At 41.8% G+C, this 13980-nt stretch overlaps 5 protein-coding genes across 5 annotated transcripts; 1 reads left to right on the top strand and 4 right to left on the bottom strand.

Moving 5' to 3' along the window:
- Positions 1-811: 811 nt before the first annotated feature.
- Positions 812-2314, bottom strand: CLUP02_07155 (mutanase; the record flags this gene model as incomplete). Its single annotated transcript, XM_049286151.1, has 5 exons — positions 812-1292; positions 1351-1375; positions 1432-1563; positions 1616-2156; positions 2219-2314. 5 exons carry the CDS (start codon positions 2312-2314, stop codon positions 812-814), a joined length of 1275 nt encoding a protein of 424 aa, XP_049143294.1.
- A 2294-nt stretch (positions 2315-4608) lies between these two features.
- On the top strand, positions 4609-6186 carry CLUP02_07154 (mutanase; the record flags this gene model as incomplete). The annotated part of the gene is made up of 2 exons (XM_049286150.1): positions 4609-4752; positions 4807-6186. 2 exons carry the CDS (start codon positions 4609-4611, stop codon positions 6184-6186), a joined length of 1524 nt encoding a protein of 507 aa, XP_049143293.1.
- A 280-nt stretch (positions 6187-6466) lies between these two features.
- On the bottom strand, positions 6467-7212 carry CLUP02_07153 (uncharacterized protein; the record flags this gene model as incomplete). The annotated part of the gene is made up of 2 exons (XM_049286149.1): positions 6467-6929; positions 6989-7212. The coding sequence occupies 2 exons, from the start codon at positions 7210-7212 to the stop codon at positions 6467-6469; spliced, it is 687 nt and encodes a 228-aa protein (XP_049143292.1).
- Positions 7213-7663: 451 nt separating this feature from the next.
- CLUP02_07152 (GMC oxidoreductase) lies at positions 7664-8325 on the bottom strand (the record flags this gene model as incomplete). The annotated part of the gene is made up of 2 exons (XM_049286148.1): positions 7664-7815; positions 7878-8325. Coding segments are annotated over 2 exons (600 nt in total), but the record flags the coding sequence as incomplete, so codon positions are not given.
- A 3247-nt stretch (positions 8326-11572) lies between these two features.
- On the bottom strand, positions 11573-11710 carry CLUP02_07151 (uncharacterized protein; the record flags this gene model as incomplete). Its single annotated transcript, XM_049286147.1, has 1 exon — positions 11573-11710. The coding sequence occupies one exon, from the start codon at positions 11708-11710 to the stop codon at positions 11573-11575; it is 138 nt and encodes a 45-aa protein (XP_049143290.1).
- Positions 11711-13980: the final 2270 nt, after the last annotated feature.

Raw genomic sequence — 13980 nt, 5'->3', positions numbered from 1 at the left:
CTGAGCTTCTGATAGGGCAAGGCACGCGGAGGTTTCCTAAACCTCCGTCCAAAAGACCTTTTGAGCATTGCGATCTCTTTATCCGTTGTCCTGTCTGCCACCAGATACGGAAGGCTCCTAAATCGTCTGATTATCATGTCTGAACCTCGGAACAAAGAAAGCTTCTTCAGAATCCGGGGCTCTATTCTCGTCTGTTGACAGGCGGATATCGGATTCGGTGGACCAAACAGCTTTCGTCTACCCCAGGCGAAGTATTTCAGAATCCAGACTATCAGATTCTTATGCATATGGCCAAGGGATATCGTCTTGATGAGATGAGAAGAATAGAAACGAGCACAAGAGCCTTAATTAAAGTGGACAGACATCAACGCTAGCCTCGTGGCATCAGAGAAGATTGACAGCGTGGTCGGCGAACGTATGACCACTGGAGGAGGCACGGCGACGGTGGTACTGTATAGTAAACGGAACGCGGGAATACTTGATATAGACTTTATCCTCTAGAGTTCGACAGAGACACGTGAAATGGAGGTGAATGTTCTTTGAGATAAGCTTCCGTCGACCTAGCTGCACAAATCACACGTAATGACTCCGCCAACAGGCCGTTCCAGCCACAACTTATTGCTTACAGAAAGCAGAGCCCTTACCCACGATTCCTTGACACATGTACTCCTTCAATGATTACCTGAAATACGGCTGCAAGATTAGACAAAGAGTTGCAATTACGGTCCGCGCTTAATAACCCGAAAAGACACAACATTGCTTCAACTGAATCACGTTACACTCCAGACAGATCGAGAACGCCACAGTCAGCTTAGGCTTTGAGAGAGCCCACAAAGGCGTTGAAGTTATACTTCTGACAAGCACCGCTGATCTCCTTGCTGCTCGTGCCCCCGAGAATCGGAACTCCGTTCCGGGCTACTGAGAACTTCTGGGCACCGATGCCCATGGTGAAGTTAGTGGTCTGAATCCCCGCGCCAACGGGCACCGTGACCGGCGCCTGGCCGCCGCTGATGACGGTGAGCGTGGCGGGCTCCGTAAGCATCGTGGCCACGAAGACCACGTCGGCGAGGTACTGGATCCCGTTGGGGGCGCCGAGGGTGTCGTTTGTGCATACCGTGTTCTTGGGCGTTGGGCGGTACCAGTAGACCAGCTCGTCATTGACAACGGTGGGCTTGTCGGCTCCGGACTTGTAGGCTGCTATGTAGGGCTTCATAAGGGTGCGCCAGGCGTCGTGGGGGAAGCCGGTTGCCCAGGCGGAGGAGCCGTCGTCGGAGTGATTTGGTTGTGAGCCGCTTGAAGATATCAGCTCCTAATCCTGTGCGTCGTTTGATTTATCTTGGGTTCACTTACGAGATGTAGTGACTTTCACCAAAGTCTATCAAAACCTTCAGTCATGTTTCGACGACAAGGCATGCATGTAATGAGACTCACCATTCCAACTGATGATTTCAATGAGTGCAGGCTTCATAGCAAGCATTTGCTCCCAGCGGATGGTGGGCTGCTCTTCCGTGATGAAGACCCAATTCTTGGTGTTGAAGTGAGTTGAGAACCAGGGCGAAACGGCTTTGCAGTGTGTCAGTATACTGTCTGTACTTGGTAGAGAGAGCCTCCTTACGAGCCATGTACGGACGACTCCCCAAATTTGCTAGATACCGGTCGTCCCAAATAGTCGTCATCGGACCGGGAATGATACTATTACCCCCATCCGTCGGCCACGCATACCACGAAAACGCGCCATCGAGCCCCGTATTCGCAACAGAAAGCCATGCTGGATCTTGGATCATAGGGAGAGCAGTAACTTTCTGTCCGGGTGGCATGCCATTCTTCACCGCGGTCCAGTTCATGTTGTCGCCGACAAAGGTGCTCACGATGGATCCACCGTCGTACCGCGCCTGGGCCGGGTGCGCGCTGTAGTTACCAACGATGGAGGTGATTTCTGCGGTGTCGGCCGTGGACCAGTACGCAAAGTCAAAGGAGATGAAGACGGTGAAGTTGAGGTCTTGGGCTGCCTGGTAGGCGTTTGCGAGTTGTTTGGGGGTGTAGCTGTCGATGCGGGCTGGGGCGCAGTTTAGGGCGAACCCGTCGATGCCAATTTCTTTGGCTTGGGCCACGTCGACGTGCCAGTCTGATATGGTGTAGTTTTCGACGATACCGAGCTTTGAATCGAGGTAAAGAGATTTATTAGCGGGCCCGTCAACTTAGTAGGTGGTGTTCTCACCATGAAGTGCGCATAGACGGGCTTCGCCGTTTGACCGAATACCGGCAAAAGCATCCACGCCAGCAGAGAGAGGCATATCTGAGATACCGGCGCCATTTCGAAAGCCTATCGAACGATTCTGAATTATTCAATGAACTCCAAGGGGTTTTCCGATTTGGACTTCCTTTAATCTAATCTCCTCCAGGACTGCACGTCTAGATCATCGATATATAGCCAACGTTTGTCGTTCTACTGTCCGATCGAGTAATAAGACTCGAAATGTGACTCTACAGACTCACAACAAAAGCCTCAACAATTTTATCAACCGTCGTTGAAGTTGAGACAACGTGACATGACGAATAAAGTGTGATGGTACAGCCTCTGAGTCCTACCACCTGCAGATGGGACGGAAGTCCGGAGCGGTCACGGCGCGGACTGCATCAATTACAAGTACAAAATGTAACCAGATTTTGAAGGGCCGAAAGTTTAACATCATTAGACACTGCGAGAATCATCAGCGGCATTTCCATCATTGGGGGAATAATCGAATGAAATGAAGATCTTGATGGTAGGATGCCTCCAATAGAGATGCGCGTCTGCCGCCTGACATCCTTACTCTCGTGAAAGCTTCACCGTAACCACATGTTGTTTGGACAGTAACCCATGGAACGACCTTCTCAAAACAAAACAAAAAAAAAAGGGCCGAAGTCTGTCAATTGCTCTGCTTGATGGGAGCCCTGAAACCTCACGAGGTCAAAGGGGGTCAAAATCAACCTCACGATTGGGTAGAAAGATGATGTGCCAGTAATTGCGCATTCAAGCTTCCCAAAAGAGAAGGTCCTCGTCCTCGACATGCATCATGCTCTAAGAGATGCCATGAACATTTTTCTCAGGACAGGGAATATTGGAAAAGACCGTGGAGCTTGTGGCGGGTTCTCTGCGATATTTTGAGCGGCCTGATCGTTGTCACAAGATTGCAGCAAAAGAGGGTTACATCTCAAGGGCACCATTTCTACCAAAGGTCCAAACCACAAAATGATTTGTCGAGGAGTGGGCATTCCTGACCGACTCACTGTTTGCATGTTATGTGCTTACGTTTTACTGCAAGTCAGTGGTATTTTCTATGATGACCGGGCATAGTCTTGCAGATGATGACGGGATTTCGTCACAATTTTATGCTATACGCGGTCATAGATCTTGGCCAACTCTGATACTGTATAAGCATGAAAATTCTGCATCTCTTTCATATGATGCTCTTTGTTTTCTCTTCTGTGATTCCAACCCGACGACGCGGAGAGTTGAAGTCGGTTTAAGGAACCCCCAATCTTTTCCGTTACAATCATCCCATCTTGGGAGTATTTGGCGTCGGAATAATACCACCTGCAGGGAGGTCAACTACCGCAGTAGGGTCTGATTCTGATGTTGATTGGAGGGTCGTTCATGTTTTGTGCTTGTGATTTGTCTCGACTACTCCGCACTGCCGGATGTTGACACCAACCATGTGGCAAGCCGACGAGACATTCCGTCATGTGGTGCTTACTGACATCTGGCACGGTCTGGACACAAGTTTCCACCTTTTCCATATGCACCCCAGATAAATGACTTTGGCCAAGGAGACGCCAGTCGGGTTGTTGGGAGGGTTGTATTCGGAGACCAGCAGTCAGCGCGGGCCGAATGACATGGATTCTCAACTGCCCATTGAGCGGCCAGAGGAGATAATAAGCATGACTTCGAAGATTCTAGGGACGGCGATCTAGGGCCCTGTGACATATGTGGTTGCCCATGATTTGTCGCTTGTGCGGAATGATGTATGAAAAGAGCAAACCCTTCTGTTTGTTCTCTCGAAGTTCGTCAAACGGAGATTTATCCTCACTTCAACCCTTTTCTCCGAGAACAAGTATGTAATTAGTACATGTGCCAGAGCAAGGCATGGCTGCAACGTGACATAAGATTCTTAATGCCACTGGTATTTTTGCTGCAGTTGACCGCAGGAAGGCTTTGTGCCTGATCATGCAAACTGCCGGCATCCCATGAGCAATTAACCGGGATAAGAGGGTTTTCGGTGTGGACATTGTGGCATCATCAGGCTTATGACAGACATACGATTCGGACCTTCTCTTTTGAGTGAGGTAACAGATCTGCGAAGCATCTCGGGCACAGAATCGATATGCACAGGTCCATGACATTGACCCTAGAATCATGCGGGATGCCAGTGCGGCCTGCCACGCTTGTCAGCGGACGGGAATGAGCAGGGGAAACGGGAGAACAGACGGAGAAAGAGCCAAAGCGAGAGACAGAGCGCTTCGGAAGGCGCCAAGTAATCCGGGCTTATAAAGGGAAGTTCCTCGATTTTTTCATTTCTGTTCTGTGTAACTAGCAGGCTCGGATTGAGGCCATCACAACGATCCAGAATGATTTCCACTCGTCTTTTCAAGGCCTTTCTGGCTACGGCCATGTTGACTTTGGCCACCTGCCTGACGGTTCCATCCACACATGGCGACACCCTCAGCCTTCGCCAAGATAGTGGTGAGAAGCTTGTCTTCTGTCACTTCATGGTGAGTTTGACTCAGTCCTTCCATCTCTGCAGTTCCTAGCTAACACTCTAAAAGATTGGCATCGTCGGTGCACGTAGCTCGCCCAGCGAGTACGATGCTGATATGCAGAACGCCAAGGCGGCTGGCATCGACGCCTTTGCTCTCAATATTGGCGTTGACCCTTACACAGAGGCCCAGCTCGACTTGGCTTACCAGTCTGCTGCCAACAATGGCATGAAGGTCTTCATCTCGTTCGATTTCAACTGGTACCAGACTAGTGAGGCAACTCGCGTCGGCCAGATGATCGCCAAGTACGCCTCTCGTCCCGCTCAGCTCATCGTTGACGGCAAGGCGTTTGCATCTTCGTTTGCGGGAGACGGCCTGGATGTCGGTGCTATGCGCAGTGCTGCGGGCGTTCCCGTCTTCTGGGCACCCAATTTCCATCCAGAATTTGGCACAGACTTCAGCGTTATTGACGGTGCTCTCAACTGGCTCGGCTGGCCCAACAACGGACTCAACAAGGCTCCCGACGGTCGAGGCAACGTCTCGGTCCAACAGGGCGACGCGTCGTACACAACGGCACTCAAAGGCAAGCCCTACATTGCACCAGTATCACCGTGGTTCTTCACCCACTTTGGCCCCGAGGTCCCCTATTCCAAGAACTGGGTCTTTCCCTCTGATACCCTCTGGTACGATCGTTGGCAACAAATTCTGTTGCTTAAGCCGCGCTTCCTTGAGATTGTGACTTGGAATGACTACGGCGAAAGTCATTACGTCGGACGTCTTGACAGCCCGCACGGTGATGACGGGAACTCCAAATGGGTCTACGGATTCCCCCACAACGGATGGCTCGACATGGCACAGCCGTTCATCAAGGCGTTCAAAGCCGGCGCTAGTGATCCCAAGACCTACATCACCGAGGAAAAGGTTGTCTACTGGTTCCGCCCGACTCTCCGAGGAATCAACTGCGACGCGACTGACACTACAATGAGCGATGCCAACAACTCTTCTGGCAATTACTTCAAGGGCAGGCCAGATGGATGGCAAACTATGGAGGACAAGGTTTACATCGTGACGCTACTGAAAGAGGCGGCATCTTTGACTGTCAATGTTGCTGGCAACAGTCAGACTTTCCAAGCCCCTGCTGGTGCTGCCAAGTTCTCTGTTGACATGAAGCCGGGAACTGTCGCCTTCAATATGGCTCGCGGAGGATCTTCCATTCTCTCTGGTACTGCTGGCATGCAGATTCTGGACCACTGCCCTTGTGGTATCTACAACTTCAACCCTTACGTCGGAACTCTCAAAGCAGGAAGCGCAGACAATCTCCTCCCAGCAGCTTATTCTTCCATCTATGCTGGTTTGAAGGTCAGCACGTGCGGGCCGAATGGGATGAAAAGAACAGCGGTGCCACTTGCTGATATGGTAGCTCCTGCAATGGCCACACCCACGGTCTAAGGTGTCTTCATGTACTTACTTTGGGAGGCAATGAAATGAAGGCATATCGGATAGCATGGAGGTCAGATTGCCTTACGTATTTACTCATGCAGCACATAGCTGGGGATGAATTGCGTCACTGATTGCTTTCAGCTGATTTTTGTTATATTGAATGTATGCAAATGAGCGTGTGATAGAATTTGGAGAGATTCAAACAATTTGTAATCTGTAGTGACTGTGTAGTTCCCTTGCAGCTGCCCATTTCTCGATCACTTGTTGCCTCCCATTTTCCTTGCCAAATTTACTGTGCCTCTTTCTCAAGCACAGTGCATCTGAGGCGGAAAGGTCTCAATTTGATCAACCCTTCCATATCTTCAAGCTTTCTTTCAATCTCCTCATAGGTCTCTGACTGGTGGAAGGTATCGTTTGCCTCAAGATTGGACCAGCCGACGAAAGCTGCCAAGATGGACCCTGTCTGATTGGGGTCTCCTCCCTTCACGGGAAAATTGTCCTGAACTCCCCAGCCATAGCTGGTGGCGGTCACCTCAGGCACTTGTCCGAAACCTTCCTTAATAACCTCCTGCAATCGTGTAGTCGCCAAATTTTTCGCTTCAGGGGTGATGTCTGAAGGAAAGTAGATGATGAAAACATCAGTCACGACGGACTTCAGCGCATCTGGGAGGCTTGACGTGGCGTTGATGTGCTTGCAGAATTCTCCGTATGTCAGAACTTTGTGCAAGTCTTTGCACAGCTCTGCACCATATCTTTTATTCATCAGAAATGACTTTGACGAAAATGGTATGTGGTTAATGGCTTGACTTACTCTTTGGCAAACTTCTCGTGGTGCTCAATTGAGTCCCAATCGAAGAAGCCCCAGGACATGGATGAATCTTCAAGTTCGACTGCCAGATACAATCGATAGGGAGCGCCAGGTGCCACGATAATCTTGCGATAGACGCTCATGTATGTCTGGCCCTCTGGTGTGGACTCATCCATGATGTTGAGGCCGGGCTTGACGCCCGCGGCACCAAACTCGGTGACGATCATTGCGAAAGACCAGTGGAGGAAGTGTATTTAGTTGATATATGGAAGACGAGATGCGATTGAAGATATCGAGGGTATTGGGTTCAGATTAAACCACAGCATTTCAGCTCTTTTGAACTAGAAGCGCATAATGGATGCCTGAGCTCGACTCGTAACTGCTTACGCGGGGTGTAGGCAGCGATTGCTGTATCTCACTCGGACATATTGACGTTTCAATTGATGCCTGAAGTTTTGCACACTTAATGTGAGTAAGCGCTTATTGTCAAATAATTCTATGTTTGCAAGATGACTATCAGTTGAAGGGTGAATAGTCAGTCGTCTTACGGCTTCTGAGCTTAACGGTGTAACTTCTCGTCTTCAATCACATCACGCGATTACGCTTTCTGTCAGCCTGTTCTCACGCACTTCATTCAAGGTGTCATTGCTAAATGTGCTTTAACGTTACGTAAACGTATCAGAGTCCTAACTCTGTGATGATGATCTCTGCAGCCTTCTCCCCCACCAGCAGTGCAGCATTGTAAGTATTAGCAGCGACTTGCTGAGATGGCACGCTGAGATCCGCAACCTTCAACCCGGACACGCCGTAGACGTTCAGGCTGGGGTCGACTGTGACATCTGATGTCAGTATAAGGCTCAACCTCAAAGCTAAGCAGGGCTGTGCTACTTACCAACCCCTCGATTCTCCCGGGGCGCCATCTTGCAGGTACCAAGAGGATGTCTTGATGTCCCGATGTTTTCACGAACGTACTGGATGATTGCAGCATCGTCTTCGATAGAGTACTCAATCGAATCAGTGACCGGTCCTTCGGCCACCTCGATGACAGCGGCGCTCGATGTGTTAGCGAACTTAGGGTGCCCCAGTGCGAGCTCGCCTCGAAAGATTTCCATTCGACGGGCGATGGCTCGTTGTGTCTTGTACCCCCAGATGTGGCTCCTCAGGTCGATATCATTCTCGTCAAGTAGCCACCCAGTGGTGAAGTCGTACTCATCATCTATACTCGGCCCAGTAGCATGAATGTGGCCCCTCGCGTATGGGTATGTTACCCAGGGTGCTGTGGTAACGTACTCGGCATCATCGGGAAGAGTGGCAGGGTCGCCAAAGTAGGTATTAGTATCCCTATTATAGGGTAGTTAGTTCGAACCGTAGTTAACGAAGAGATTAATTAAACTATATAAATATCTGCGTAGTAAGTATAAAAAGGAGGTTCTAACTATAGGTTAGGCTAGCTATAATAATCGTAAATAGGGCCCCTAATTAGCCCCTACGTAGTTAGCTATATGCCGCGGTCGAATTAGACTTTTAATCCGATACTAACTTTCTCTTTCTTTTATTAATTTAACTATTACGGTTAGAGGTATAATTCGACCTTAGGCCCGTTTACTAAGTCGTCTCCTTTTCCCCCTTTTCTCTACTCTTTTTATATAACCTATCCCTCTATTCGTATAATAACTTTTTTATTACTTATAAATTACTCTAATCCCTTATTTAGTACTACTTTTATAAAAGCGTTTACGAAGTCATTTTTATTATTAATTTAATAGATCTCGAGTATCTCGCACCTTTTATATAATTACTTAAGGGCTATAATATCGATTATAAGCCTCTTTTCTTTCGTCGTTCCTAATTTAATAAAGCATTCGTATAGCGAGTAAGAATCGGTATAAATAACTATTAAAATAAGTAAAAAGCTAATTCGATTAATAATCTTCTTTAGCGTTATTAAAATTATATAAAAGAGGTTAACGCCGTTAACTATATTATAAACCTCTAACGCTAATATACTTCTTATTACCCGCTTATTTTTAGTTAATAAGTAATAAATTATATTACTATATATAGTAAATTCGCTCTTGCCTATACTCTCGTTAGCTAGGATAATAATATACCCTAATTACGAAGTAAGGTCGTTATTATTTATAAATAACCTATTAATAAAGACGTAGAGCTTACTAATTATAAAGTCGATTAGGTAGTAAATAAGACCTTAATTAAGATTTATTTATTACTACTTAAGCCACTTATTAAGTACCTCGACGTTTTATTTAATTAAATTTATGGTTTACGCTACCCTAGAGTAGTTAAAAGTTGCCTTAAGCTAATAAATACTTATAATATATACCCTTTGCGCGAGCTTAACTTTATACCGCTTCTTAACGTTAGTTACGTTTAGATTAACGAGGTTAATCTTCTCGCCCTACCCCTTTTACTAAAAGACGACGGTTTCCTTTTTAATTATAAAAATCCTATTATTAAATACTAGGGGGGTGTTTATTATAAAGACCTCTTTTAGCTTTATTACGAAGCCCGCTTTTTAAAACTCCTTATCCTCCTTTTTTATAAAATTAATATTAAATAGGCCTAATATATCGTCGGTCTATATTCTAACGATCCTAAATTAGTTACTTTCGTGCTCCGTAATTAGTAAGTACGGGTTATATATAGAGGTAACTATTAATAGTTAATTAATATAAAAATCGTAGTAAATAGCCTACTAATAGGTACCCGATTTTACGAGCCTATATAGTAGCTTAAGCACTTTAATAATCGTACTTTCTAAGTACTTACTAACTATTTCCTTTAGTAAATAGGCTAGGATTTTCCTTATAAGCCCTATAGCTAATTAAGTATAGGCCTAGGTAATATTACGGCTCTAAATCTCGTATCCCTTTTTTTATAACAATATTATTAATACTATTATTAATCGTTAGCTATAGTACTATATAATAGGTAATTATATAAGTAGCGTCGCTTTTTTAACATTACCATACCCCTAAATTACGTATCTAGACTTCTCATATAGCTAAGGTATTCTTTCCCTTTTAATCTTACGAACTATTCGTAATTTAAATATATAAAGGTTTATATATTTTTTTAAGTTATATAAAATAAATCGATAAACCCCTCGATCGCAAAGAGTATTTACTTTAATAAGATCTAATCCCTTATACGGCTTTTTAGTAATTATAATTATACCTTCTTTACGTAGTTTAACTACTAGCTCGAAATCGGCTTTTTTTTTTTTATATAAAAAATATTAATTACCTCGTTATTAATAATAAATTACTACGTTAGGGCTTATTATCGTAGTCTTTTATAACGTCTTATTAGTAGTATTAGTACCCTTTTAGCAATTTCCTTTTCCTCGTCGTTTATTAGTACTACTACGACGATTTCGTTAAGGATAATTTCTTATACTTTTATTACGGGTTATATAGTTTCCCCTAGCTCTTCTTCTTTTTATAGGTTAGAAATTACCTCGTTAAGATTTATAGAGTACGGTCTAATTACCGTAATTAATACTTTAAATAGCTAGTCGTAATCTCTCGTAACTATATAAGAATACTCGTTAACGGAAATTAACTTATATAGCCTAGCCCACTATTAGGTGATTTCGTACTATACTTATATATCTAAATTTAATAATATATTTAGATTATCCCCTATATTAGGCCTATTATGCGTAGTAATTACCTCGTTAACTTACTTTTTTACGCTTACCTCGCGTAATACCCGTATTACTTTTTTAACTACTCGGGCTCGTTAGCTTATGCCTAGCGACGGTAGCGAGGCTAAGGTCGTTTTTAAATATGCTCTAAATATTAATAACGTTAATATAAGTCCGTTAAGCCCTATAATATCGTTATAATATTTGAGTACTATTTAGAAGTATTCGTCGTTAGTAAAATCCGGATTTTCCTTTTTAATAATTCTAAACGCCCTTTTTAATTATTAATATGCCCTTTCTACTTTTTTAATACTATAGTACGCTTTAATAAGTACGACTTTTAGCTATATACTATAAGCCGTCGTATTATCCCTAAATTCTACTAACTTAAAGCTAGTACTAGCGTCGGTTCTAATACCGTCTAGCGGTCCTTAATATATATTAATCTAGCTTTTTTATAAGGCTACTTATACTATTTTTACTTATAGATCCTAGAGGAATTGCCCTACTTAAAAGGATATAGCTACGTTAATTATATATAGTACTAGCCAACTATTTAAGTAGAAAATATCAATAACGATTTCTTAGTTAAAATTAAGCTTATTACGTAATTTAAACTTAAATCTGCGTAGGCTCTACGTATTTATTTAGTATTAATAATATACTTTTATTAACTACTCTAGCGCCCCTATTTTAATATTATTATTACTTAATTACTTTAGGAGGTTATATAGCCTCGTAACCGACGGGTACCCGAATCTCTAATATAATTTTCTAAGCTCACTTTTTATTAAGTAATTAATTAACTTCGTATTATTAATAAGCTTTATAAACGTATACCCCTATTATCGTTCGACTATTTTAAAGTACTTATTACTAGAGATTCTGTTCCTCGTATTATTAAATATAATACCTAGTTAATCTATATCTTTTAAATATAAGAGAAATAGGGTATTAACGGGTAAAATATAAAAAGTTATTATTCTAAAGTGCGTCTCTATTTCTATTATACCTAGGGTAACGATTTCCTTACCTAGGCTAAAACTAATCCTCATAATACCCGCCGTTAATATATTAAGCGTTACTAATATAATCTTTTATAGTACCTAGAATTACCCTTTTTTTCTAATTAATTATTATAATACCTTAGTATTTAGGATAATCCTATAGAAATTATCTAAGCCGTACTTTTTATTTACGTAAAATACTTATACGAGCTTAGTATTCGAGGGATCTAAGTAATATAAAAAGGACCCCTCTAGCTACCCTTAGATATACTTAGTACTATGTTCCTTTTTTTTAAATATTAAAAGAGATAGTATCTTCTCCTTAATTATTAAGAGAATAGGCTTTAGCCTTATTAAATTTACTTTTTTAGCCGCCTCTATATCCGTTATCTAAGGGACCTTCCCTTACTATCCGTAGATAAAAGCCTACTTATTAAGAGCTTTTACTACCCTCTATTTATTTAGCCTCCTATATCCTCTAGAAGCTAACGGGGCGAAAAAAGAGTAGTTAATATTATCGATTTTGTTATAATCTAATTCGTTAATATAGGGGGTAAGATCTTCCTTATTTTCCGAATCTTTTATAGGGGGTATATACTTTAGGCCGCTACTTTAACTACTATCGCTAGGTTCCGTACCCCTAGATCTGCCCTTATATATAATGAGGAATTAATTAAACTAACGAGGGCTAGTTTTACTATTTATTACCCTCGACTTTTTATACTATTTATATAATTTAGTACGCTCTTCTTTAGAATAGTTACTTAACTAATATTTATCCTTTTTATAAATATAATATTACCTCTTTTATTACCCTACCTATAAGTTAAATCTCTACTTATTTAATAAATCTAGGCCTCTTTATTAATAATTACTATATTTAGCCTCTTTTTTTTTCTTATTATACGTTCGATCGACTTAATATTATTAATAAGGGCCGTTATATACTTAGAAGTAGGTTTAGCGTAGTATTCTCGCTTTAATATTAAAGCTAGATCTTAGCCTCGAGTAGAGCGTCTCGTAGTTTTTAGGTACTTAGTATAAGGTTATTTTTACTTTTAGTATATACTAAACTACGGTATAAAAATATCCGACTTTCTGCTTATTTATCCTCTTATTTAGCTAGGTTTTCGCTAGCTTATTAATTTAATTAATAAGCTTTTTAAGGATCTCTATTTATAATTTACCCTCTATTATCCTAGCTATAAATACGAAAAAAATCGCTTATAGCTTAGATAGGAGCTCTAGGTTCTTATTATAAGTCTCGAAGCGGCTTTAGATTACGTTAATTATATTAAAAAAGTCGTTTCGATCGAGATTACGTACCGCTTCGTAATAATAATTAGAGGCTTTACTTACGAGTACGATATTAATTATAAAATAGTACTAGTATTCCCTAATTCCGACTTTTTCGTAATAATCGTAAAATATTATTAGGGTTTCTTATAAAACCTTATACTTCCCCCTAGAGTATAATTTCTTTTTTAGGAAGATCTTTTTAAGGTCTATAAATTACTTCGTATTTATTACTAGATTTTCGGTATTTATATACGATCCTTGCGTCGCTGTATATTATTAATAACTTCGGGTCGTTTACCTCTTTTTTTATTAACTAATCGGTGCCGAATTTTGCGTTAGTAGCGGTAACGAGTTATAAATCGAAATAAGCAAAATTATTAATTATCGTACTTTTAGTACTATATTTTACCCCAGTATATCCTTTTATAACGATAGATTTCCGTTAGTAATTATAGGGAGGAAATTTAGGTCGTTTACCCTTTTTTTAAATTCGTTAAAGTAATTATACGCTCTATTAACTTATACCTAGTTCTATAGTACGAATTCCTCCTCTATAATTATCGCTACTAGTATTTCGTATAGCTCTCGTAATTATAATTACGCTAATAATACCCCTCGCTTATAAAAGAATTTATTAACTACTTTTATAATTCCTAAGCTTACGCTCGCGAACTATTCGTCTAGTTAGTAACTAAGGTCGTTTATAATTTCGTAGAATAGGGGTTGCCCCTATAGCCCCTTTTTCTTATAAACCTTAGTTAAATAGATTAATACTACGTTAATTTACTTACTATTAAGCTAATCCGCAATTCTATATATCCACGTCCCCTAATAATCCGGGTTAATATTTACTTACTTATAAGGGATTAGGATTTTATTTAGGATCGGGTTTCGTCCTCTTCTTCTTTACTTTAACTTACTAAGGGTCGTATTCTAGCTTATACTTATATTAGTAATCGCTAGCGTATTTAATTTTAATAGGGATATATTTAATCCGCGCGCTAGTTATAATATATCCG

This window comes from Colletotrichum lupini, chromosome 4 (genome assembly GCF_023278565.1).
Source record: "Colletotrichum lupini chromosome 4, complete sequence".
In the NCBI taxonomy this organism is placed as follows: Eukaryota; Fungi; Ascomycota; class Sordariomycetes; order Glomerellales; family Glomerellaceae; genus Colletotrichum; species Colletotrichum lupini.
The sequence above is the reverse complement of the archived record's forward strand: the minus strand, read 5'-3'. Positions and strand labels throughout refer to the sequence as shown.